Below are 23,835 nucleotides of genomic sequence, written 5' to 3' on the forward strand. Positions count from 1 at the left end.
GAGGTCTCTCTCTGGTCCCTGTCTCATACGCACATGAACACACACTTTTAAAGCAGGCTGGCAGTCGCCAGTCAAAGAACAGTGCGGTCTTTAGAACGCTGCCAGTCTGCTGCAGGAGGAGTCTGAGACCAGACACACAGCAGGGAGAGACAGGCAGTGTCTGCTGTTGCGTCTGTGTGGTTCAGCCCTCCTCTCGTCTCCCTCTCCCAGAGCGGTCTCACCTCCCTCCACCTGGCCGCCCAGGATGACAGGGTGGCCGCGGCCGAGATCCTCGCCAAGAACGGCGCCGACCTGGACCACCAGACCAAGGTGAGGACGCCGCGGCGACCGGCTGCTCCACTCGGGACGTGTCGCCCGTCCACGTATCGTCCCGTGGATATTTTCTTCCCGTCCGCGACGCGCGTTCCGTTCATGGCTGACTGTGATGACCACCCCCCTCCCCTCTCCCCTCCTACAGTTGGGCTACAGTCCGCTGATTGTGGCGTGTCACTACGGCAACGCCAAGATGGTGAACTTCCTGCTGCAGAACGGCGCCAGCGTCAACGCCAAAACCAAGGTAGGCCTTCTGTTCTGGAGCGGCACTGTCCACTTCCTGGATGACCAACAAGTTCCAATAATCTAGTCTGCTCCTTCAGGCACAATACAGAGCACGATTATGAAATGCCTCTAGATGATTTCAATGTCACATTTCTATACTTGTGTACGGTATATCGATGTGCTGAATCTCTTGCCTCAGCGTGTGTTCAGGTCGGGTCAGTACGAGTGGTGTGTTTCTGTCTCCCCAGAATGGATACACTCCACTGCACCAGGCTGCCCAGCAAGGGAACACACACATCATCAACGTGCTGCTGCAGCATGGAGCCAAGCCCAACGCCATCACTGTGGTGGGCACCGCCATCTGTCCACACACACACACGCAGGGAAACAAGACACACGGAAACAAGACACACGCTCACACACACACACACGCGGAGATAGGACACACACTCACAGACACACACGCCCTTCCTGCTGACACACACACACATATGACAAGAACATACTGTGCCCTAGGTCTTGTGCAGACATTAATTCTGTCTCTCTCTCTATCACTCTCTGTCTGTGTCTCTCTGTCTGCTTGTCTCTCTCTCTCGGGTGTGTGTTTTGTCCTCCAGAATGGTAACACTGCTCTGGCCATCGCCCGTCGCCTGGGTTACATCTCCGTGGTGGACACCCTGAGGGTCGTCACTGAGGAAATCATTACCACGACGACGGTGAGTTGCACTCGTGGTTCCTGTGACCACGCCGCATAGTCCTGCTCAGTCCAAACCCCAATGACTGTCCTGCCATCAGCTGCAACATGACAGAACTTAGCTTCGCCCTTTGAGGGTATTAATACTAACCGTGTGACACAGTAAGGAGGCTGTGTTTGAGCCTTCTCACGGGTAGACTGGGTGTTTTAAATCCATGGTGTTTTCCTTGATGGCGTCTAGACGGTGACTGAGAAACACAAGCTGAACGTCCCTGAGACCATGACTGAGGTGCTGGACGTCTCAGACGAGGAAGGTGAGTCTGACACACGAGCCTCTCACGCACACACACACACACACACACTCTGGCATGCAAGTTCACACGCACACAAACAGACACACACACACTTGCACTCTAAATGGAACAGACCTTTCACTGGCATCCCAACCATATTAGCCACATGGGCTAAACACGCTAGCCCAGCTAGCTCAGTCCAGTTACGCTACATGATTTACTGGCTTGACATACTGTATTAGCACCTAAGTTAGCCTTAGCCCTGGTGCTAAGCTGGTACAGTAGCTGCCCAATAGGGTTTTCCTCTACACTACTCGCTTGTAGTAGAAGTGGCTAGTGACCTGACTGTGCTATGTACCCCTCAGTGTTGAAACAGAATGAGGATGATGTTCTGTCGGATGACTCCATGGATATGGAAGGTACACCATGGTAGTGTGTGTGCTGTGTGTGGAGGTTGCTGTGGATACTATAATATGGTGTGTCACAGGAGGGTTGCTCTGGTAAATCGCATGGTGTTAGGTAGCATAGTTAAATAACATTCTGTCACATTCTAATGTTAACCTGAATTACTGATAAGACCTGGATTCCAGCATAGCATGGTGTTGGATTGTTGGACTATACCTATTTAGTCCCATTTTTATATAAAGGGTAATGTTGGATGTAACACCTATAGCTTACAGTAGAGTACTTTTACTGGGCTATATTCATACAGACAACCACTGTCCTTAGTTATGTTATAAATACACATCAGTATTTCTGTCATGATTTCACCCAGATAACTTCTCCTGGGAACTTCTCCTGGGAACCTTCTATGAAAATTCTTTCTTAGTACTTTGGTTTCTCCAACACAAACCCAGCGCTAAGTTCTGTGCATGAGCTTCTCACAGCCCCCTGGAGGGTCCAAACTTTTCAAGCTAACAACACAAACAAGACTTTGACTTCAAAGATAAGTTCTAATCCCCAGAAGGAAGGGACTGTGCGAGCGTACAGATGAGCTGGGCCTGGAGTACTGTTGATATCTGAGGACCCTGTAGTGCAGCTAAGTTAAGCTCCTTGGAAAACTCCTGCTGTTTCAGGGTTCTGTTTTATTTATCTGGTCCCCCCCCCCCCAACAGATACTGGATTCAGTGAGTCAAGCCACACTTATCTCCAGTATTTTCTTTAAAAGCTGTTTTTATTTTGTCATCAAGGTTCGGTTTTTGGGAAACGTCCGGGACAATTGTTCCAACCCGAGGCTTTTGTAAACATACTGAGGAAGCTGGGTTTTTGCTTTGACAGTTCACCTTAATCACCGTCCACGATGGCCCATAACTTACCTTGGTTCAGACACCAAACCGAACACAGCAGCTAAAAATAGGCTAATAATAACAAGGTTTAATGTTGTAACAATGTATCCTTGTTTGAACTCTTCCCTCCCCAGGAAGCCAGTATGCTCTTGACACCAGCCCATGCTACAGTATGTCTCACTGTTTTATTCCGCTGGGCCAGCCAGCCTCGCTTGAGTTCACAATGCAGCTTTCCCACCAGTCTTCCACTGATCCGACATGGATTCAACCGGTCGCAACTGGTTCCTCTACACACCTTAAATCAATCCAGCCCGATCAGAAATCAGTTATTTCCCAGAGGAAGACAGAAAGGAAGGTTGCATTTGGAAGCAGGTGTCATGCTCTAGACGGGCTTCTGACGCTGACTCCGCCCCCTGCTGATCGGTAGTGGTAACAGCGGCAGTAGAGCGTTGTCTGAAGGACACGAGCTTGCTGGGAATCGGCTGCCTGCTCACTGTAGAGGGTACCTGTGTCCAAGGCTTCCTATAACATAGTGCTTCATGACAAGAATATGCTTTTATCTGCTGATGTGTTTGTGAGAGGGAGTTGCGTGTGTGAGCAAGAGAGAGAGACACCGATTGTGTGAGATGAGAGAAATCTGCTCTCTCGCCTGTGTATGCGCGTAGTGTGTGTGTGTGTGTGTGTGCGTAGTGTGTGTGTGTGTGTGTGTGTGCGCTCCCTGCGTGTGAGTCGAGGACAGCTCTCAGGTATGCATAGAGTAGCGCCGGCCGCATAACATCTCCACTGAGGCCCGAACATGTTGCCCCTCCAAGCTCTCCAACACCACCCCCTCTCTCCCTGTGTGCGTGGCCCAGGTGACGACACCATGACTGGGGACGGAGGGGAGTACCTGAGGGCGGAGGACCTGAGGGAGCTGGGGGACGACTCCCTGCCCGGGCAGTACCTGGACGGCATGAACTACCTCCGCTACAGCCTGGAGGGGGGGCGCAGCGACAGGTAAACACACACACACACGGACATGCGCACACACACATACACGTGTATACACACTCAAACATACTGTGTGTACACACACAGACATGCTGTACAAACAGATACACATGGACACACACTCACACACAAACGTACGTGCATACACACCCAAAGATGCTGTATACATATGCATGCATACACACATGCATGCATGCATACCCACAGCAGGAACAGGATGATCTCGGCTTGACTAACTCTCTTCTCTCCTTCTCACCATGCTCGCATAGTAGAATACAAAGGTACGTATCAGAAATTGCGTGTACTGTTGCAAACAGTATTTGCAACAGTCGTGGCTGCTTTACAACTGGCAGTTCACAACTTTGTCCCCCAAATCCCCCAAAGCGGGACACTTTGTAGCCAAGCTTTCAGTTACCATGGCCACGGTCTCACCCTTTTCCCCCGCCTCTCAGTTCCGACAGGTCGTTCACGCCCAGTCACCACGGTTACTTCTCGCCCAAACACGGCGGGGGGATGGAGGAACTGCTGAGCAGCCAGCAGGTGAGGCGGAGCTGCTGACTCAGCAGAGACACACTTCACCTCACTACCCCAGCTACACAGGAAGCTGGGAGCCACAGGGGGCATGTCCACAATACCAGACGGGGTCCATCTAGAAATGCTGTGGATTTCGACACCGCAGAAGAAGAATTTGGCGGCGGCGGCCCCTAACGAGTGTTCTGTCTTGTCGTCGTCGGGCAGGTTTCGTCCCTGGCCAGGGACAACGAGAGGGACTCGTACCGCCTGAGCTGGGGCACGGAGAACCTGGACAACGTGGCCCTGTCCTCCAGCCCTGTGCACTCTGGGTAGGCACAGCCGGGCACTGCAGCAACCAGCACACACACACACACACGGGACACACTCAGGCACGCGCACAATCACCCCCTCTCTCTTAGATCATCTCTTGTAGTTTCTGTTACATATTGAGGGTTGACTTTAGGGACACGGAATAGAGGCTTTGTCCATAGAACCTTTCCGTCTTGGAAGTGGGAGCTTGCCATGTCCAAGGGTGGGAAGGGTTGGGGGTGTCGATTCTTTCTCTGTGTCCCAAGTCGCTGTTTCTGGGCCACAGTTTCTTTTTATGTTGTCTGCTCTGGTGATATAGCTCTGGAAATGTTTGTCCCTTGTTGTACCCGTACCTCTCTCTCTCTCTCTCTGTCTCTCCCTCTCCCGCCCTCTTTCTGTGTGTCTCTCTTCCTCCATCCCTCTCTCTCATGGGGTGTGTGTTCTGCTTTCAGCCGCTCCTCTCCGTGCCATGACCATGGAGACAGCAGGTGACCTTCTGCACCCTGGTTCACTCCTCCTCCTCTGACACTGTGTTCTCCTGTCAGAGGCGTGTGTGTGTGTGTGCGTGTGTGTGTTACAGTCTCATACCTTCTCTGCCTCTCTGCTATCAGTCAGGGTTGTTGCTTTGCCAAGCTGGGCTTGATTCCATCTCATCTCTGTCCAGGAAGTGAGATGCTTATCTATCTCATGAACTGACAGAGAATGACTCGTTCAGATCGTGAACTGGAATCCTGATGAGTCTCTGAAAGGAAGTTAACATGATATTCAGAGCTTGTGTAGGCCCATGGCAGGAACACCTAGAGATATCAAGAGACGCAGAAGGTTGAAGATATAGTCACACGTTTGGTCATTTAAAAGGTCTTGTGAGATTGTCACCATTAACATATTTTTGTGTTCTATCATAATTTCCTTTTTCCTTTGGCCAAGTTGACTCAAGTCACAGCCTAAAGGTTTAGAAAAGTCCTCATCATCATTGGTGGCTCATGGCGGCCATTTTAAGTGGAGTTTCACAGTTTGCCCCGAAGTAATGGTGTGTTTCTTAACCGTGTTGACATTGTGCTGGTCCCGTCTAGTATGTGTGTCAGAGTCACGTGTTAATGGGTCGTTTGCTAAACCATAACATCCTGGTTTCACCGTGTGGCCACGCCATCGTGCTCATTCAGTAAGTGGTGTTGGAATCCCCCCCGTCTCATTCACCGTCCGTTGAAAAGCGTGTGGCTTTGCATGAGGGTGTGAAACTGTCAACCGTCTGAGGGATTTGTTGAGGCGATACGTTATCGGCTTCTCGACCAACGTTGTTCTATCTGTCCCCATCCCCTCCTCCTCTTCTTCACCTTCCCCTCCCTCCTCCTCTTCCTCCGCCCCAGCTTCCTGGTCAGCTTCATGGTGGACGCCAGGGGCGGAGCCATGCGGGGCTGCCGCCACAACGGCCTGCGCATCATCATCCCTCCCCGGAAGTGCTCGGCGCCCACGCGGGTCACCTGCCGCCTGGTGAAGAGGCACCGCCTGGCCTCCCTGCCCCCCATGGTGGAGGGGGAGGGGCTGGCCAGCCGCGTGGTGGAGGGGGGGCCGTCTGGAGCCCAGTTCCTTGGGTGAGAGAGAGAGGGAGGGACTGGGAGAGGGAGGGAGGGAGAATTAGGAGTGCGTAAGGATAAATATGTGGTGATGGTGAATAAAAGATGTTGTGTGTTGGATTGAAGTTGAGAGAGAGTGAGACGGAATTCGATAAAGAGATACAGAGCAGGACTGACTGGAACACACTCGTTCATCTCTACTGTGTGTGTGTGAGAAGCTGGTATTGTCATTTTGCCGCCCCCTTGAGTTTCTCAGATTAATTTCACCCTGCCTCCAGCCTTACTAAACCTGTCTCTGCTCTCGACCCCTCAGAGCCAGGGCTGTTACCTCTGCACGCTTGGTTTTCTTTTAACAGCCGGGCCGCATTCTAACTCTTACCTAACCCCTGTGCCAACCAGCCCTCACAAACAAGCAGTCTTTTCTAACAGACAAATCTCCACAGACATAAACCTCACTCCTCATCTGCTTTGCCACGTACCAAGGCACCCACGCCTCTGTCCTGTTAGTATTCTACCCTCTGGTGGTAACTGCAATGACTGCTAGGCCCCCTCTTATGTGTCATGCCTCCACTTAACCCCCAAAGACAAAAAGCAGGAGCTTATCACCCCAAAATGTGTGTCAAACCACCGATGTCTCTCCGTGTAAACCAGTCACTCCGGCCTACAGGAAGCCAGCCGCCCGTAGTGTGTGAACCAGACAGGGGCCTCATTTGACCACTAACCCCCCCAACCCCCCTCCCTCCCCTCCACAACCCCTGTGTTTGCTCTCTCTCCCTGCTGCTGCGGCCGGACAGTAAGCTCCACCTCCCCACGGCCCCGCCCCCTCTTAACGAGGGCGAGAGCTTGGTTAGCCGCATCCTCCAGCTCGGCCCGCCAGGGACTAGATTCCTCGGGTAGGGGACAAACATCAACAACAACAACAACCACAGCAGTATACGAAACACTCCATTGGATGCTGGTCCCATGCTCCTCCTTCCATTCCACCTCGTAGAACGTTGTGTTTGTGTCTTGTGTGCTGAGCGTTTTGTTTGCTAGCGTCTCGTGCCCCGCTTAGTAAAGGACCTAATCGTAGTGTTGGTTGTCGACTGTGCTCGTGTTTGTATGATCTTTCGCTTTCCCTTTTTTCTTTGGCTCGCGTGGTTGGCTGTTTAGTGCCGTGTGTTTTCCTCGTGATCCTGCTTGTTCATTTCTGATCCTACCCCCGAAAGGATGTCTCTTTTAGTTTAGCATGATTACCACGCGTGGTTGTAACTCTTACTGCACACACACTGTCTGGTGATTGTGTTTGTGAGCCATTAGTACCTCATCTAGCTCGATGTTCAATAAGACGAACACTTGATGGTCACACACACACACACACACATCCACACACACGCTAACGGTGGCCCCTTCTCCGGGTGGCAGGCCTGTGATCGTGGAGATCCCCCACTTTGCGGCGCTGCGCGGGCGAGAGCGGGAGCTGGTGATCCTGAGGAGCGAGACGGGGGAGAGCTGGAAGGAGCACCACTGTGAGCACACCCAGGAGGAGCTCAACCAGATCCTCAATGGCATGGACGAAGGTGAGGGGCTGTGAGGTCATCAAGCCGAGACGGGGCACACCTGGCGTCGTCTGATGCCGGGGAAATAAGCTTTTGCGAAGTGGGGTTTGGTGACAAACTGGTAAATCCCTACCAGCCTGAAGCCAGTAACAGGTCAGGCTGTCTGATCCTCCTGCCCTCTGCCCCCCCCCCCCCCCCCCCCCCACAGAACTGGACCCTCCAGAGGAGCTGGAGAGGAAGAGGATCTGCCGCATCATCACCCGCGACTTCCCACAGTACTTTGCGGTGGTGTCTCGCGTCAAGCAGGACAGCATCCTGATTGGTCCAGAGGGAGGCATCCTGAGCAGCACGGTGGTGCCGCAGGTCCAGGCTGTGTTCCCTGAGGGAGCGCTCACCAAGAGGATCAGGGTGGGCCTGCAGGTAAACACACACTGCCTCTCTCTCACACGCGCACACAATCTCTCTCCCCCTCAAACACACATACTGTACACACATTTAAATGACATTTTAATTCATTAAAGGCACTGATAACACAAAAAAAACGAGTCCAACGTGATTGAAGCGTCCATGCCTCACCCCTTCTTCCCTCCCCCCCCCCCCCCTCCGGTTCCCAGGCTCAGCCAATGAGCATGGACGTGGTGAGGAAGCACCTGGGCAGCAAGGCCACGTTCAGCCCCATCGTCACCCTGGAGCCTCGCCGGAGGAAGTTCCACAAGCCCATCACCATGACCATCCCCGTCCCCCAGAGCGGCAGCGAGCCCCCCAGCAACGGCTTCCTGGGGGACACGGCCACGCTGAGGCTGCTCTGCAGCATCACAGGTCAGAGGGCGCGAACGCCGACGGGGCACCCGGGCGCCGTGTCTGCGGCCGGGCAAAGGCATCTGGACACGCTCTCTCACACATGGACGCCATCATCTGAAGCTGCTGTGTGTGTGTGTTTCCTTCAAGGTGGAACAACGCCAGCCCAATGGGAAGATATTACGGGAACCACCCCCCTGACCTTCATCAACGACTGCGTCTCCTTCACAACCAATGTGTCAGCCAGGTAACCTAACGACTGTACAGGATTTCTGTATTTTCTTTTACTTTTGGGACTTTAAGTGACTCAGGCTGTGCTGGTGAGGATGTTGGAAGCTCTTCCTGGAAGCCTTACCTGCCGGCTCTTCCCCAGGTTCTGGCTGATCGACTGCAGACAGGTGCAGGAGTCGGTCAGCTTCTCCACGCAGGTGTACCGGGAGATCATCTGCGTGCCCTACATGGCCAAGTTTGTGATCTTCGCCAAGACGCACGACCCCATCGAGGCGCGCCTGCGCTGCTTCTGCATGACGGACGACAAGATGGACAAGACCCTGGAGCAGCAGGAGAACTTCACTGAGGTGGCGCGCAGCAGAGATGTGGAGGTGAGGGGGGGGGGGGCAGGAGGGGAGGAGGAGAAGGGAGCAGGAGGGAGGAGAAGGGAGAGAAGGTGAACTTGGCCTGAGATGTGATGGGGGGGCAGTATTTGGTTGTGCAGAGGATATAAGATAAGAGATGGAGGGTTTAGGAGGTTTGGAGAATGTAGGGTCAACAAGGTACAGTAGGACTACAAATACATGGAACAAATAGTTAAATGTTTTCACTCAGACAGGCTCTCTTGATATATTGATCAATGATGCACTCAATGTATGGTAAATCATTGTCTGGTGTCTGCTTGATTCGTCCTCACACCAAAAGTTTTTGTCTCTTCAGGTGTTGGAAGGAAAACCCATCTATGCAGACTGTTTTGGCAACCTGGTCCCTCTCACCAAAAGTGGCCAGCACCATCTTTTCAGCTTTTTTGCATTCAAAGAGAATCGACTGGCTCTCTTTATCAAAGTGAGCAGCACTACTTATCACTGAATATCTATTAATTCCCTCAACTAGTCCACTTCTGATCTTAAGGGTTGATGCTCCCAAACTAGAAGAGTTATAAGAAGAAGAATGTATTCATTCAAAAGTGTTTGAATGAATAATCGTTCATTGTTAATGGTTGACAGTTGATTTCCTGTCTGATGATTGGTTAATAGTTGAGAGTTGATTCCCTACCTGATGATTGGTTGAGAGTTGATTCCCTACCTGATGATTGGTTGAGAGTTGATTCCTTGCCTGATGATTGGTCAATGCTGCCTCAGATCCGAGACAACACTCAGGAGCCGTGCGGCCGCCTGTCCTTCATGAAGGAGCCGCGCTCCTACAGGAGCCTGGCTCAGAACGCCATCTGTAACCTCAACATCACACTGCCATCCTACTCCAAGGTAGACATGCACACCATCACACATTCACATAACCGCACTTGCACACATTAACACAATCACACACACAAACCCACACGCACACTGCATACTGTACTAAAAATATCACAGCTGATTTATCATTAGAAGCTATTTGAAATTAACCAGGCTTGTGTGTCCATGAGTACAAATTCCTAAGCACTAGTATGATATTTGCCCGCAAATGAAAATGCAAGTAGACATGCTGAACTTTTATTAACGGTAAGCTACAAATGTATAGATTCGTATCTGATACTAGACACAGATACAACCAGTTGTGTCTAATCTCACATCCACGTTCCATGTTTTTAACTTAAATGATGTGTTGTTGGACGCTGGATGTTGCCTAACACTGTAACACACATCCCCAACCTTTATGAGACCGATAAGGTTGACCATGACATGCGTACCTGCCTAAGTGCACACTTTGCTGCAGACTTAGCAGACCCATTGCTCTGCTAACCTTGCTTTGCCTGCTCTTGTTTTCTCTCCCTCCACTCTCCGTCCATCTCTGTCTCTCTCTCTCTCTCTCTCTCTCTCTCTCTCTCTCTGTGTCTCTGTCTCGGCCTCTTGCTGCTTCTTGCTTCCCAAAGGATTCAGATTCCGACCTGGAGCCAGATGAAGAGGTAACACTGTGCCTCTGCTTCTCCAAACTAACTAGAACCTCTGCCGCCACGAGCTGCTCAATGTTGTCCCGTATACTTCCTGTGTATGTGTATATAGCCTACTTCCTGTGTATATATACTTCCAGTGGTAAGCTAAGAGGCTGACTTTGGTGTGCAGTGGTTTCTTTATGGAAGGATGTTATATAGTTGCAGATGTGCTTGTCAAGTGTAGTGAAGTTAACATCTCCGGGTGTTTAGAACTGACTACAGAGATGGGGCACACGTAAAAAATTTTTTAGCGGATTACATTCTGTTCACTGCCCCGTTCACAGGGAGGGAATAGTGTGTGCATGCTTAATCAATAGAAATGTTCTTAGGGTGATTGACTTTCTGTATTCTCCACTTGCAGATCAGCAAGACACTCGAGAAATGTAAGGCATTTATCTTAATACCTTAACTGTTTGAATTGACTAAAACCTTCTATAAAGATTTGCTACGTTAACTTTTTTTAACCTAAATGTAATTGTCAATATGAACCTAATATACAGTAACATTGCTTTGATACTGAATACTTTATAGACATGCTGTTTATAAGGATTATAGTCACATGTTGTTATGATAGTCTAAAACAGCAGTGAATGTGAATACCCAGAATGATACATGCCCAGCTTCACCCTCACTAGCCAAGCTATAGGCCTCACGCTGCTTTTCAAAGTCCTTTAAGTTCCACATGTTTGTCTTTGTCACAAAAACAAAACAAAAAAACTGTCACCCAAGTCACAACGCTTTTCTTTTCAAGACATAACCCATCACTTCTTTTTTTTTTTTTGGTTCTTCAGACAGCACCATATCTTCGTGTTAACGATTTCATCTCCCGGATGCGTATTTAATTTTTTAAATCTTTTTTTATGTTTTGGTTATTCAACACTTGGAGAAAGAGCTCAAACAGACATACTCTACATGTATGCACATAATCAAATCCCATTTACACAGTGGTGAGATGTTTATGTGACAAGGTAGAGGTCCTCCCTGTATTGTTGACCTGTAGAGACTTGACGGCAACTGTAGATTACCTACCTACTAAGACCCTCCCGTCCTTCCTTCTGTCCTTCCTTGCTTTTGTCATTTTTGATAGTTTCCCTTCGTCTCCTGGCATTGGAAGTATATTTGACGTGTACCCCAGGATATGTTAATACATTGTATATCTGGTGCCACTCTGTCACTTACAGAATGTTAGCCTGACGTTAGCCTAAATAAGGTTCGGTGTGCATAACTTCAAAACATCGTTCATACATGAATTCACTCTGTAGATTTGAAAAAGGCTTCATGTGTGTTTTTGTTTTAGAACCTAGCTAATAATGTATACTTAACTTTGGTGGCATACAATTGGCATACATTACATTAGTTTTCTTGCAATGTGAGAGGTCATTTGTTTACGATACAGCTCAGTGCATTCAGTGACGGAAGTTACAATCTTAAAAGTTAAGATTTTAGTCCATGAGCTTTTTAATAATTCTATTTTCTCCACTCACATTTTACTAAAGGCTGCATGTCAATAATCCCCTTTGCTTTGCATGGAAATAACTTGTCTTACTTGGGTGTGTATGCGGGTGTTTGTGTGTGTGTTTATGTATTTGTATATGTTAGCAATTATTTTGGCTTGATGGTTTGCTTACATTTATCTAGAAGGTATTTTCACTAAACTATGAGTTTGATTTGATATACTGTTGCTACTTATGAATTTGATTTCCTCTTGAGTTTATTTAGTTCATCCAGTGAATTTAAGTTCAGTAACAGGATACGTGGAAAAACCAGATACCTTCTTTAATAATTAAACTGAATTGAGAAACTTTATTTTATTAGGTTCTTTCTTTGTATTATTTGGTATTGAGTTTGGTATTGTATAAATTAATAGCAATAAATTAGAAAAAAAAATTGTTAAGCTAATTTACATAGAAAACCATTATGTATTTTGTTTGCTATGATTGGTTTCCCTTGAAGACAGAGCAGCTTTCTAAACTGTTTTTTAAAATCCCTTTTTCCTTCTTTCTCTCTGTAGACATGTTACATCTTGACCAATCTTGAGATGTCTTGCCTATGTTCCTGTCCCTATTGTTTGTGTCCCTGTCTACATGTCCTTTGTTTATGTCTGTGGGTGCCTGGTGTGGCTTGTTGTTTGTCTGGTAGTTCTCCAAAGTTATTGTAGATGTTGTTTACGCTTTTGTATTGCGAGCGTGGGAGTGTGCTGTCTGTTTATAAGCAAGTTATTTCCTGCTCATTCCCTTCCCATTGGTATGGTTTAGTTGGCTTTTGGTTTGCTGCAGCATTTGCCCCTGAGACCCCACGATCCTTTGATGAGACCCTTCTGTAGTTCCCCTTCTGTGACCCCTGATTCCTTACACTTGATACTGTTCCTGTCCTGACCACATTCTCCAATGTCTGTCTCCTTTCATTTAATTTTTTTATTTTTTTTTATTCCTTAATTGTCACTTTTCCAAAATGGAAGATGACGAAGACACTGAAACAATGACGGAGTCATCGATCCTGAAAACAAAGTTGATTCGAGACTCCTCGGCTCTTGCCAGCCCAGACCTCCTCTCCGAAGTGTCGGAGATGAAACAAGACCTGATCAAAATGACTGCCATTTTGACAACAGACTCTGCAGACAAATCCAGTTCCATAAACAGGAGCAGTCTAGACAAAGGGGCTGAGGAGGTGCCTGGAGAGCCACTGGAAATCATGGAGAAGGTCAGAGAAGACCTTGCCAAAGTCAGCGAGATTCTTAGAAGCGGAACATATGAGGGTGAGGTGGCAGAGGAGGCAGCGAGAGCGTGTAGAAGGGCTGAAGAATGGGTCCTTCTTTCGGACTGTGAGATAGAGGAGGCTAAAAAGATGTCTGCTTTGGAGAGCCAGGAACCTTTGCTACGTGAAACTAGAGTCAAAAGAGGGGCTCCTCGACCAAAAGCCATCAAGGACATATCTGGCATGGCATCACACATGACTGGCGAACTCAAAGAGTACCTCCTGGATATACCTGATGGCTCCAGTGCTAAAGCTGAGGTCAAGGTCGTCGAAGATAAATCCAGCGAGGTCATCCTGCGCAGAGGTGGTAAAAGAGCCATTCCGACTAAAGTCCAGGACTCCAAACCCCCAGCTTCAAAGCCACAGGAGAGCAAAGGCTCCCCTGCGAAAGCACAGGACAGCAAAATCCCTGCTGCCAAAACAAAGGCACTGGAAACCAAAGTCCCTGCTGGGGATGTCAAAAAGCCAGTTAGGAGGAGGGGAAAGGACCAGGGCCAGGCAGAGGAATCTACAGAGAGTAGTTCGCTCCTAAGTGCCCCCACAGACCCTGCCCCAGTGTCACCAGTATCCCCAGTAATTGAGGAAACTCCCATTGGTTCTATTAAAGACAAAGTCAAAGCTCTTCAGCAGAAAGTAGAGGCAGAGCAAAAGGGTCGCAAGGTCACGAGCAGCAAACCCTCACAGCTGCCTGTGATGAACAAATCCTCTCCAAAGCCCAAAGAAGGTCCCAAAACAAAACAGGGCTCACCCAAGTCCCCCAAAACGGAGGCGGAAAAACTTGAGGAGACTATGTCGGTAAAAGACCTCATGAAAGCTTTCCAGACAGGGCAGGATCCCTCCAAGAGAAAGTCCGGGCTTTTTGAAGTCAAATCATCCACCGCTGCAACATCTGAACAGACAACTGATGTACGACCCACCAAATCCAGCATCAAAGTACCAACCAGCAAGTACTCTGAAAAGGAAATTTCGCTGGATGCTACACCTGCACCAACACATGCTACAGAGGAGCCCCAAGTAGAGGAGGGTGAACAAAGTAGCCCAAGACCTTTGTCAGATGTAACAGAAACTATAGACTTTCAGAATGGCGATAGCTCTGATAGTTTAAAGCATGAAGGTGTGGCAGAATCTCCAAGTGCCAGTCCAGGTGACGTGACCCCTCACTTGAGCTCTGAGGACAGCTTAAAACACGAGGGCTTAGCTACACCAGGCACCAGCCCAGAGTGTCTACCTCTGTCTCCCAAAAGTGCTTTGCAGCACATTGCAAAGGCGACAGTTGCTGTCAGGGATGAATCGAAAGGCAAGGACAAATCTGGAGATTCCGGTTTGGGGACCACTGACGACCAGCCAACCACAGAAATGACCCTCCCTGTCTCCTCCAGCGAGGCTGCAGATGACCGCAGTACAAGTGAGTCAATATCTGTTAAGAGGGGCGAGTGTAAGCCAACTAAAGCTCGAAAGCTTACGAAAAGAATCTCAGAGACTGTAGAGAGCTTTTTAAGTGATGAGGAGAGTCCTGATGGTCAGCTAGTCCCATCTTTAGCTGGGGCCCCAACCTCTAGATCGTCAACGCTGCATCATGGAACCTTAGAGCTGTCTTTAAGACAGCAAGACTCTGATGCCCTCAGTCCCTTGGCAGATGACTCTTTGACAATTAGCCACAGAGACTCTTTAGAGGGCAGTCCCCTCATGGAAGACAACTCCTCCCATAGAACCCCAGATTCCATCGAGCCCAGCCCCACCAACGAATCCCCTTGTCGTGACTCCCTAGAGAACAGCCCGGTAGAGCAGAAAGCTCAGCCTGCCTTTATGCCTCCTCTAGAAAAGCCTTTTGAGCCCTCTAGCCACCCAGAACCCTCCACTGCCTTAGACTTTCCCGCAGATGCTTTGCGTAGTAGGCTACTCAGAGACCAGGAAGCTAGTGCCGACGATGACAGTTGCGAGCAGACGTCCCAGATGGAGAGTTCTGGTAAGAGTCCCCTCTCCCCTGATACCCCTAGTTCTGAAGAGGTAAGTTATGAGGTAAACCCTAAAACACCCGACCACATGTTCCTGTCTGTGCCTTCCAAACCATCTGCCATCCCGGAAGATGAAGAGGAGGACGAGTCAGAGGACAGTGAAGCTCAGAGGAAGTTCACACCAGAGGAGGAGATGTTTAAGATGGCAGCCAAAATTAAAACTTTTGATGAAATGGAGCAAGACGCCAGGAGCAAAAAGAACTCTAGGAAAGATAACAGTGCCTCAGAATGTCCCGAAGCAGGGGACAATAGCTTCAAAGCAGTTGAAGTAGAATCCTCAAGTGAGGTGCCCAGTGAAAGCGGGCTCCCTGGGCCCACAGAGATCTCAAGGCTAGCTCCTTTTGTTGAACCCCTTATTAAAGTACAACCTCCCTCTCCTTTTCCAGCAGGTGTGCATGAAGGATCCCACCACACAGAGGCCAAGGATGCAGCAACAACTGCCACAGTTGCAGCAGAGGGAACTCATTCTGTCTCAGAGCCTCATGTGTCAAAACACAAAGACAGCGGAACAGAAATGGCAGTCGCGTCTCCGAGCTCTGAGGGAACCGCAAACATAACCGATGAGCAGAAGGAGGAGAGCTTGAGAAAATCGAGGGGAAGCAGGGGGGAGGATGTGGGAGGGAAAGAGGCAGACGTACGCAGTTTACAGACCGTTGCTGTGAAGGCTCCCTGCCAGGCAGAGAGCAACATCACAGATGAAGTGAAAGGAGATCACAGGAAGCATACAGAGACGTCTGAGGCTGAACCAAGTACCCCAGTTGTTGTAGGCCAAGCGAGGGACACGTTCAAACCAGAGGTCTGCATCTACGACGACACCGAGGATGACGACGAGGAAGTGGAACCTCCCAGGACGGAGTCGAAGGGCGTGACTGCCCGAGCGGAGTCGGACCCCTGGGCCGCCATGCTGGACGACGACTCTTCCTCTGCCGCCCGTGTCGGAGAGGAGGAGCAGAAGGAGTTCAGCCTGCCGGTGGACAGGCAGTCTCAGGGGCCGACCCCGGACACTACCCCTGGCAGGAGCCCCACCGAGGAGAGCACCCCCACCAGCGAGCCCAACCCCTTCCTGTTCCAAGAAGGGAAGCTCTTTGAGATGACCAGAAGCGGAGCCATTGACATGACCAAAAGGAGCTACGAGGAGGAGGGTTTCGCTTTCTTTCAGATAGGCGAGCAGCCGTTAGTGGAGGCCCTCTCTGAAGAGGTCCGAGAGGACCCAGGTGATGGAGGAGCCGCTGAAGAAAGCGAAGTGGGTCTCAACCTGACTCTGGAAATAAAGCCGGAGGCAGAGGAGAAATTATCAACTGAGACCACCGATTCTCAGAAACATTGTTCACCAATAGAGGACGATCAAACAGCTAGCACAACAGCAGCAGCCTCAACATCTGATGCTTCCAAATCTAGAATTCCTAGAATGGGGATTTCGGCTTCAGCCAAACCCACGAAGAAAGATCAGACTTCCCCTGAAGCTGTAGAGGTCAAAACAGATAAAAGCATTGTAGACGAGAGTCCTTTAGCGGTGGACTCCAGTTCCTCAGACCCCATGATAACTAATGTTGAGACAGCAGTAACAACTGTCACACGATCTGTTTACTCTGAACAGGACCAAGAGTCCTCTGACTCCTCCCCAGAGGAGCAACAGTCAGTCATAGATCTTACTAAAACCACAGGCAAAAACAAAACACCTGCTTCAAGTAGTGAAAAGGGTGTGAAAAAGGCAGTAGCCAAAGCCCCAACGAAGGCTATCCCTCAAAGTCGGGCTAAAACAGGGACCTCTGCTTCATCAACCACATCCCCTTCCTCGGCCACTCCTAAGAAAGAGCCTGAGATCCCGTCTGTTGAGTCGAAATCTAGAATACCTAGAAAAGCTAGCCCTCTCAAGTCTGACCCATCAGCGAAACGTCCAGAGTCCCAACATGACAGAAAGCTGAAAGTTCCCGTCAAAAAGGACTCCAGGAGAAAATCTGAGACAGATGCAGGTCCCTCTGTAGAACCCAAAACCAAGACCACGTCTTCCAAAGCCAAAAGCTTCTGTGAGGGAGAGTCCACCAAGCCTCCTGCTAAAAAGGATCAGGGTCGTCCCATGAGCGCTGAATTCTCCCCCAAGACTAAGGGCTTCCAGTCCAGGCTACCAGTTAGAGGGAAACCTGGTCACCCTGTTCACACATCAACACCCACCAAAGAGAAAGCGGAAGCACGGAGACAGTCCATCGAGTTTTTTGAGGAAATCAGTGACGAAGCCGCCAAAGTGGTGGAGCGATTGGCTCAGGCCAAGGAAGACAAACAGCAGGAGGAAGCCTCGGCTGCCATCTCAGACGACGAGAGCAGCATCATGGACCTCTCCATCATAGAGAGAGAGACTTTCCCGGAAATGCAGTTTCCTCCGTCAGGAGACGTCTTTCCTATTAGGCCCCTGTGGGACGACCCTGTTGAGACGCAGATGCAACGTATTCCTGACGATAAAGTCCGAAGTCAAGGTACCCCCCTCCTCACGAGGCCCATTCTGTCTCTTAATGCCTCGCTAGCACGCTAGCCGTAAAGGTGCCGCCTCTTTGTCTTTGTAGCTAAAGACTCTTGTTGTTGCTTCTATGCTGTCTGATCTGTGTCTGTGTGTGTTTGTGATCGTGTCTCTTTTCCTTCTATGTCTACTAAAAATCTCAAGATTGACTTAAAGGCTTATTTAAGGAAAGGAAGCAATGTAGGGATTGCTTTTGAGGAGCCTTGTAGTTGGAAGAGTAAATAGTGTTTCATATTTAGGTTGTGTTGGTGTAAAGCTGTAAGTCTAAATAATGTAGATTGAGTACAGCTTGTGGCTATTTGCCATGCACAAACGTTATAGCAAAATACATTTGACACATTAAGTGTTACACATACATCTAAACAGACAAATGTAGCAAACAGAACACAAAAAGGGGGATTTGATATGTTTGAAGGTGGAATTGATCTTCTGTATTGATGGGCCTGCGTGCTCACAGCTGTCCTGCTGTTGTGGTGGTATTTACAGTAGATCCACAGGATGAAGCAGAGAGGAAAGAGGAACGGTTGGCCATCATAGCCGACCATTTGGGCTTCAGTTGGACTGGTGAGTAACAGCTCAGGACTACAGAGTGGCAGAGAGACTTGGAAGAATTTGATCAGTGTTTTGGTATGGACACCTATCAAATGTCCTGCACTTTCCAAGCAAACTTGATTAAAACATAATATTTAGTTTGCCCTTATAATGGAAAGAGGATCGTACATGGACATATTTATAGCGTCACAGACCACCCTTTCACGTATTTATCTCTTCTAGAATTGGCACGAGAGCTGGAGTTCAATGAGGAGAGGATCAATCTGGTGAGGATTGAGAACCCCAACTCTCTACAGGACCAAAGTCACGCCCTCCTGAAACTCTGGACAGAGAGAGAGGGAATACAAGGCACAGGTGGGTTCTTTGACCACCATGCCAAGCACTCAGATGTCCATGTTTTCATAAGGCGTCATTGTGAGTTATCTTAATCTTTGTGTGATTATCAGTATTTTTCTGTGTATCTACAGAAACGTCTCTGATCCAAAAGCTTACCAAGATCAACCGCATGGACATTGTCCACCTCATCGAAACCAAGATGATCAAGTCCACCCAGGAGGAGACCTCATCGCACACATATGCAGAGATAGAGAGGACCATCGCCCTGGATCACAGTGAAGGTAAAACCAAAAATGTTAATCAGCGAGCTTGACTTGCACTGTCTAGTTGCTAAAACACACAATTTCTTCAAGGCTGTCCACCAAATAAACCTGTCTGTGCCTACTCAGGATTCTCTGCCCTCCACGAGGACATCGACAGCCCCCGGCCGAGCCGGCGGTCTGACATCACCCCCAAAAGAGGTCCTGTATCTGGGCAGCAGCCCCCCATGGTGTTGGAGGAGGACCTCTCCTCCAGTCTGTCTTCGCTCCTTGACACTTCAGGACGGGTGGAGACGGATGATTCAGTAACAGGGCTCCTCAGACACACCCAGAAGGAGGCGCTTCAGAAAGGACTGGAGATGACAAAGTAAGACGAGTTGCTGCTGCCGCCACGGTTTTTACCTTTACACAAGACGATTCACAAGTTCCAGGGACCACATCCACACATTGATATATTAAGTAGTTTTCCCATAAGGAATACGATTTCATGGAAGAATTAATGCATTCAGGTTCATGTTTCGGTTTATTTAATGTATTGAGTATTAGCCAATCACATTTAGCAACAGGTGGTCAAATGTTTGACCTTGTTATTGTTTTGTTTCTCAGCACATCACAAAGTGGATTAGAAAAGGCTGGAGCAGAGTCGGTCTTCATGGGCCCCCTTAAACATGTAAGTCCTTTCTTCACCTTGTACCACACCTCCCCCTACAAGCTCCAGTCTCACGTGTTAGACCCTGTTTACAAAGGAGAAGATGTCCCCATGATGTCCACAGAGAGCCCTCCTACACCTTCCTTCTCTGTGGAACAGTCTGTGATGGTGGCAGAGGGTGGGGCTGAGGGGGTGGCAGGGTCAGTGCAGCCGACCCTGGCTGAATATGACAGTACATGGTTGTCACCGGTGAGTCACCAACCGTTCCCTACCAGATCCCATCAGCATGACTGTGGAAGCAGGCCTCTCTCGATGACTGACTTTGGGGACAGTCTGACTGAGGGTGACCTGGCAGAGACGGACTTCAGTGAACTCTCTGTGGAGCTCAAAAAGGAAGAGGATTATACTTTTGTCTCTACTGCCTCTGTCCGTGTGGCTCCTCCTTCTAGCGCTGTGCAGATAACTGCAAATGTGAGCATCACTGCAAACCCAAAGGATGAACAACCTGCCAATCCTATTTCAAAGACAAAAGCAACGGCTAAGTCCCCCCATGTTTCTACCGTGATGGTTCAGTCCAAACAGTTGAAAAAGGAAGTATACTCAGAGCAGCATTTGGAGGAGGTCTCAAACCGGCTTTACAGAGTCCTATATGGGTACAATGTTGTTGAAGTGAAGTCAAGTTGTGAGCACCTTGTCACTGAATCCCAGTCTCCACAGCCTGTGGAGACATCCAGTGTGGAGGACATACAAGCTGAAATGGGGTCTGATGAGGTAAAGGAACCTTTCCAGGGCTTCCGTCTTGAGGCAGATGTTTCTCCTGTTTCTGAGCCTGTCGTTGATGTACACCAAGATGTCTTTGACCAAGCAGATATCTCCTCTGATTTTCAGGTGGAAGCTATCAAGGTTAAACGCCACACCCCTGATTTAACCACCTTCGAAACAGATATAAATAACAAAGCTTTATCTGAAATACCCCTAGTCCCTTTAGACATAAATCTCACTACTCTGCTTTCAGAATCTCCTAGACCAGAATATAGTGTCTCTGATACATTAATCCAGGTATTACATGACTCCGCTGTTGAGATGTCAAGAGAGGAGTCTCCCAGACCAGCCAAGTCTGATATACCTGGTCTGGAATACACATTTGAGATAACCCTACCCATAAATCAACCCAAACCTCCATGTGAGCATGCAACATCTGACCTTTCTGACCCAGCTTTACCAGAGTCAGTTAGTTCATTCACAGACTACAGGCCGTTGACACCAGAATCTATGAGTTCTGATTCTGACGATAAATCCTCGTCACTGGTAACAGCATTAGCATACCCAGCTGCAGTTAAGAGCTCAGTGCAGGGAAGATCGTCTTCGCTTGAGTCACTGAAGTCAGCAGATGAGTTTGACTCTCCCGATTCCCCAGCAGCCGAGTGTCGTCTATACACTCCTGATTTTTCAGCACTGTTGACCGAGAGTAGAGCCTCATCCCCTGAATCAGTGTCATCTTTGAACGAACTGAGTCTTCTCACACCTGATTCACCCATTCCTCAGTTCAGACCCCTTTCTCCTCTACCACCCCCTGTGGTTGAATGGGAGACTGCGGGATACCCAGCTTACACACCTGGGAAAATGTTCTTGAGTGCACCAGGTGCTGTGTGTGGCCTGCTAGCACCAGACATAGAGGACAGGCCTTTGACCCCAATGGTTTCCAACAAGGAAGCTTTCGGTAGGCCAATATCTCCAGGTAGTGAATGTAGCTATGGTAGGTCTATTTCCATTGAGTCAATAACATTTGATTGTGAGGAGAGGGCATCATCACCTGTGGTTCTAGAGACAGAAGAGTGGTTGTATACACCCCACTCTTCACCTGAGTGTAGAGAGATGTCCCCTGACATGTACTTAGATGACATGAGGGCATTGTCACCTGTTTCAGTAGCCTCTGTAAATGAATATAGGCCACTATCGCCTGACTCACCTGTACCCGACTTTGGACAGGGTTTGCCTGAATCTTTTTCTGTTTCAAGTGCCACTGTAGATGATAGATCATCAGCCCCTGAATCAATATTATCTTATATGGAATTTGAAACGGTTTTGTTGTTGTCCATGCTTTTTGAGGATAGACCATCATCACCTGAATCGATTGCGTCTGTAGATGAAAACGGGCTACTTTCTCCTGACTCACCCCTACCTGTGTTAGATGATCAGTATGTTGTCGAATACAGGTCAACTTCACCTGAGTCAATATTTTCAGATGTAGAATATGGGGCCCTGTCTCTCGCGGAGCTTTTTGATGAAGAAAGACGTCCGTCACCGGATTCAGTCACATCTGTAGATGAATTCAGGGCCCTATCTCCTGACTCACCAATACCTGATTTTGGATCTTTACTACCTTTATCTGCTGCGTCTGTAACTGGCTATAGGTCGACTTCCCCTGAATCAGAACAGTCAGAATGCGATTACAAACAAGAATGGGATTTCAATGATGTATATCATAGACCAGAGTCAGTGACATCAGATACTGAAGATAGACCAGCAACACATCTACCAGTGTCACAACCAGACTCAGATGATGACTGGGTGCTTTTATCATTGTCAGATACTGAGGAAAAACCCCTGTCACCCCTGTCCTTACCTAAATTCATGTCAATTTCACTTGAATCAGCTAATCTCATGGCTGAAGACAGGGCATTGTCACATGATCCCGCAGCAACAGTAAATGAGTTTAGGAATCCGTCTCAGGAATCGTCCTCGTATATAACAGTGGGAGGCATTACAGTAACGGTACACAGTTCATCATCACTTCAGTCAGTATATTCGGACACTGAATATGAAGCCCCTTGTGTAACAGAGCCTAGGTCAGTCACAGCACAATCAGAGAATTCAAGCAAAGATAGTATCCCACAGTGGTCAGAAAAAGACAAGTCTGTGAAACGTGAACCCCCTGAGAAGACAAAATCTTCCAAAAAAAGAAAATCCACAAAGTCCATTAAATCTGTGCTGAAACAAAGCCCTCAGTCTAAACATGCTCACACACAGTCATCTGAAGAAACTTCATCTGTGAGCCACTCAGAACATGTGACTGAAGCTGAACCATCTGAACAAAAGCCATCTAAATCTATAGCATCAGGGCCCACTGAAAAAGGGCTATCAATAAAGTCAGCTGCAACTTTAAAGGATGGAATTCAACCAGAAATTTGTGAAAATAAACCCGACAAACAACCAATAGCATCAATAGTAACTCAACCTAAAAGCAACCAGGATATGATGTCACCTGATGTCGCACCACTTTCAAATGTTCCACCATTATCATCTGAACTTAAGTCTATAACATCATTGCTTCCAGGAGAAGTGCCAGGTTACAAACTAGTTTATGAAGCAGAACAATGGAAGCTCATCTCTCAAATACATGATCCCCAATATGTAGGAGAAACCTTTGGTAGTAAGACAGGTATGTTTGAGTACGAAGGGTGTAAAATACAGCATGCACAGCCATCCGAGCCTGGAAGTGATGTTTTCTCAATCAAAGACAAACTTCCATCAGCTGATTGTGAGCCAGATCATAGACCACTGTCACCAGAGTCTTTAGCTGACTACAGACCTATGTCTCCTAACTCACTGATGTTATTGACAAATATCTCAACTGATGTTCAGAATTCATCTGAACCAGACCAGACAAACCCCAACCCACCCACTGACAAGGGTAAACCTTCGAAGAAACGTAAATCGAAGAAATCATTCAAACCCGATCTTGAGTCTCCAGTGGTTCTTACAGAACTTAAACCGACCAGACCCCTAACTAGAGAGGCTGTGCATACCTTGTCTACAGTATCATCACCAACTGTGCCAGAAGGCAAGTCATTGTCACTTGAATCAGCTACAGAGGTCTCTGAACATCTACCTGTTGAGTCTTTACCTTCTTCATGTGACAATGGTCCACCATTACCTCCAGGAGCAAAACGAGTGCCAGTTTACAGGCTTGTCTATGATGCAGAGTTGTGGAAGCTAATATCTCAGATGCATGATCCCCAATATGTGGGGGAAACATTTAGTAGTAAGACGGGTGTTTTTGAGTATGTTGGAAGTAGAAT

At 48.5% G+C, this 23,835-nt stretch overlaps 1 protein-coding gene across 1 annotated transcript in view; it reads left to right on the plus strand.

The window, feature by feature from the left end:
• The window catches only part of ank2b (ankyrin 2b, neuronal), a 73,698-nt gene that overhangs the window by 37,245 nt on the left and 12,618 nt on the right, over positions 1-23,835 (plus strand). Inside the window, exons 20-42 of the mRNA XM_067261337.1 lie at positions 211-309; positions 458-556; positions 786-884; positions 1,155-1,253; positions 1,473-1,545; positions 3,665-3,806; positions 4,253-4,340; positions 4,539-4,642; positions 5,075-5,110; positions 5,990-6,214; positions 7,601-7,755; positions 7,943-8,154; positions 8,349-8,553; positions 8,683-8,779; positions 8,906-9,134; positions 9,463-9,588; positions 9,885-10,007; positions 11,037-11,058; positions 18,443-18,520; positions 18,731-18,862; positions 18,976-19,125; positions 19,234-19,471; positions 19,711-19,774. Of these exons, the coding sequence (XP_067117438.1) occupies positions 211-309; positions 458-556; positions 786-884; positions 1,155-1,253; positions 1,473-1,545; positions 3,665-3,806; positions 4,253-4,340; positions 4,539-4,642; positions 5,075-5,110; positions 5,990-6,214; positions 7,601-7,755; positions 7,943-8,154; positions 8,349-8,553; positions 8,683-8,779; positions 8,906-9,134; positions 9,463-9,588; positions 9,885-10,007; positions 11,037-11,058; positions 18,443-18,520; positions 18,731-18,862; positions 18,976-19,125; positions 19,234-19,471; positions 19,711-19,774 (2,895 nt within the window). The remainder of the gene's footprint in view (positions 1-210; positions 310-457; positions 557-785; positions 885-1,154; positions 1,254-1,472; positions 1,546-3,664; positions 3,807-4,252; positions 4,341-4,538; positions 4,643-5,074; positions 5,111-5,989; positions 6,215-7,600; positions 7,756-7,942; positions 8,155-8,348; positions 8,554-8,682; positions 8,780-8,905; positions 9,135-9,462; positions 9,589-9,884; positions 10,008-11,036; positions 11,059-18,442; positions 18,521-18,730; positions 18,863-18,975; positions 19,126-19,233; positions 19,472-19,710; positions 19,775-23,835) is intronic.

Source organism: Osmerus mordax, chromosome 23 (assembly GCF_038355195.1).
Source record: "Osmerus mordax isolate fOsmMor3 chromosome 23, fOsmMor3.pri, whole genome shotgun sequence".
In the NCBI taxonomy this organism is placed as follows: domain Eukaryota; kingdom Metazoa; phylum Chordata; class Actinopteri; order Osmeriformes; family Osmeridae; genus Osmerus; species Osmerus mordax.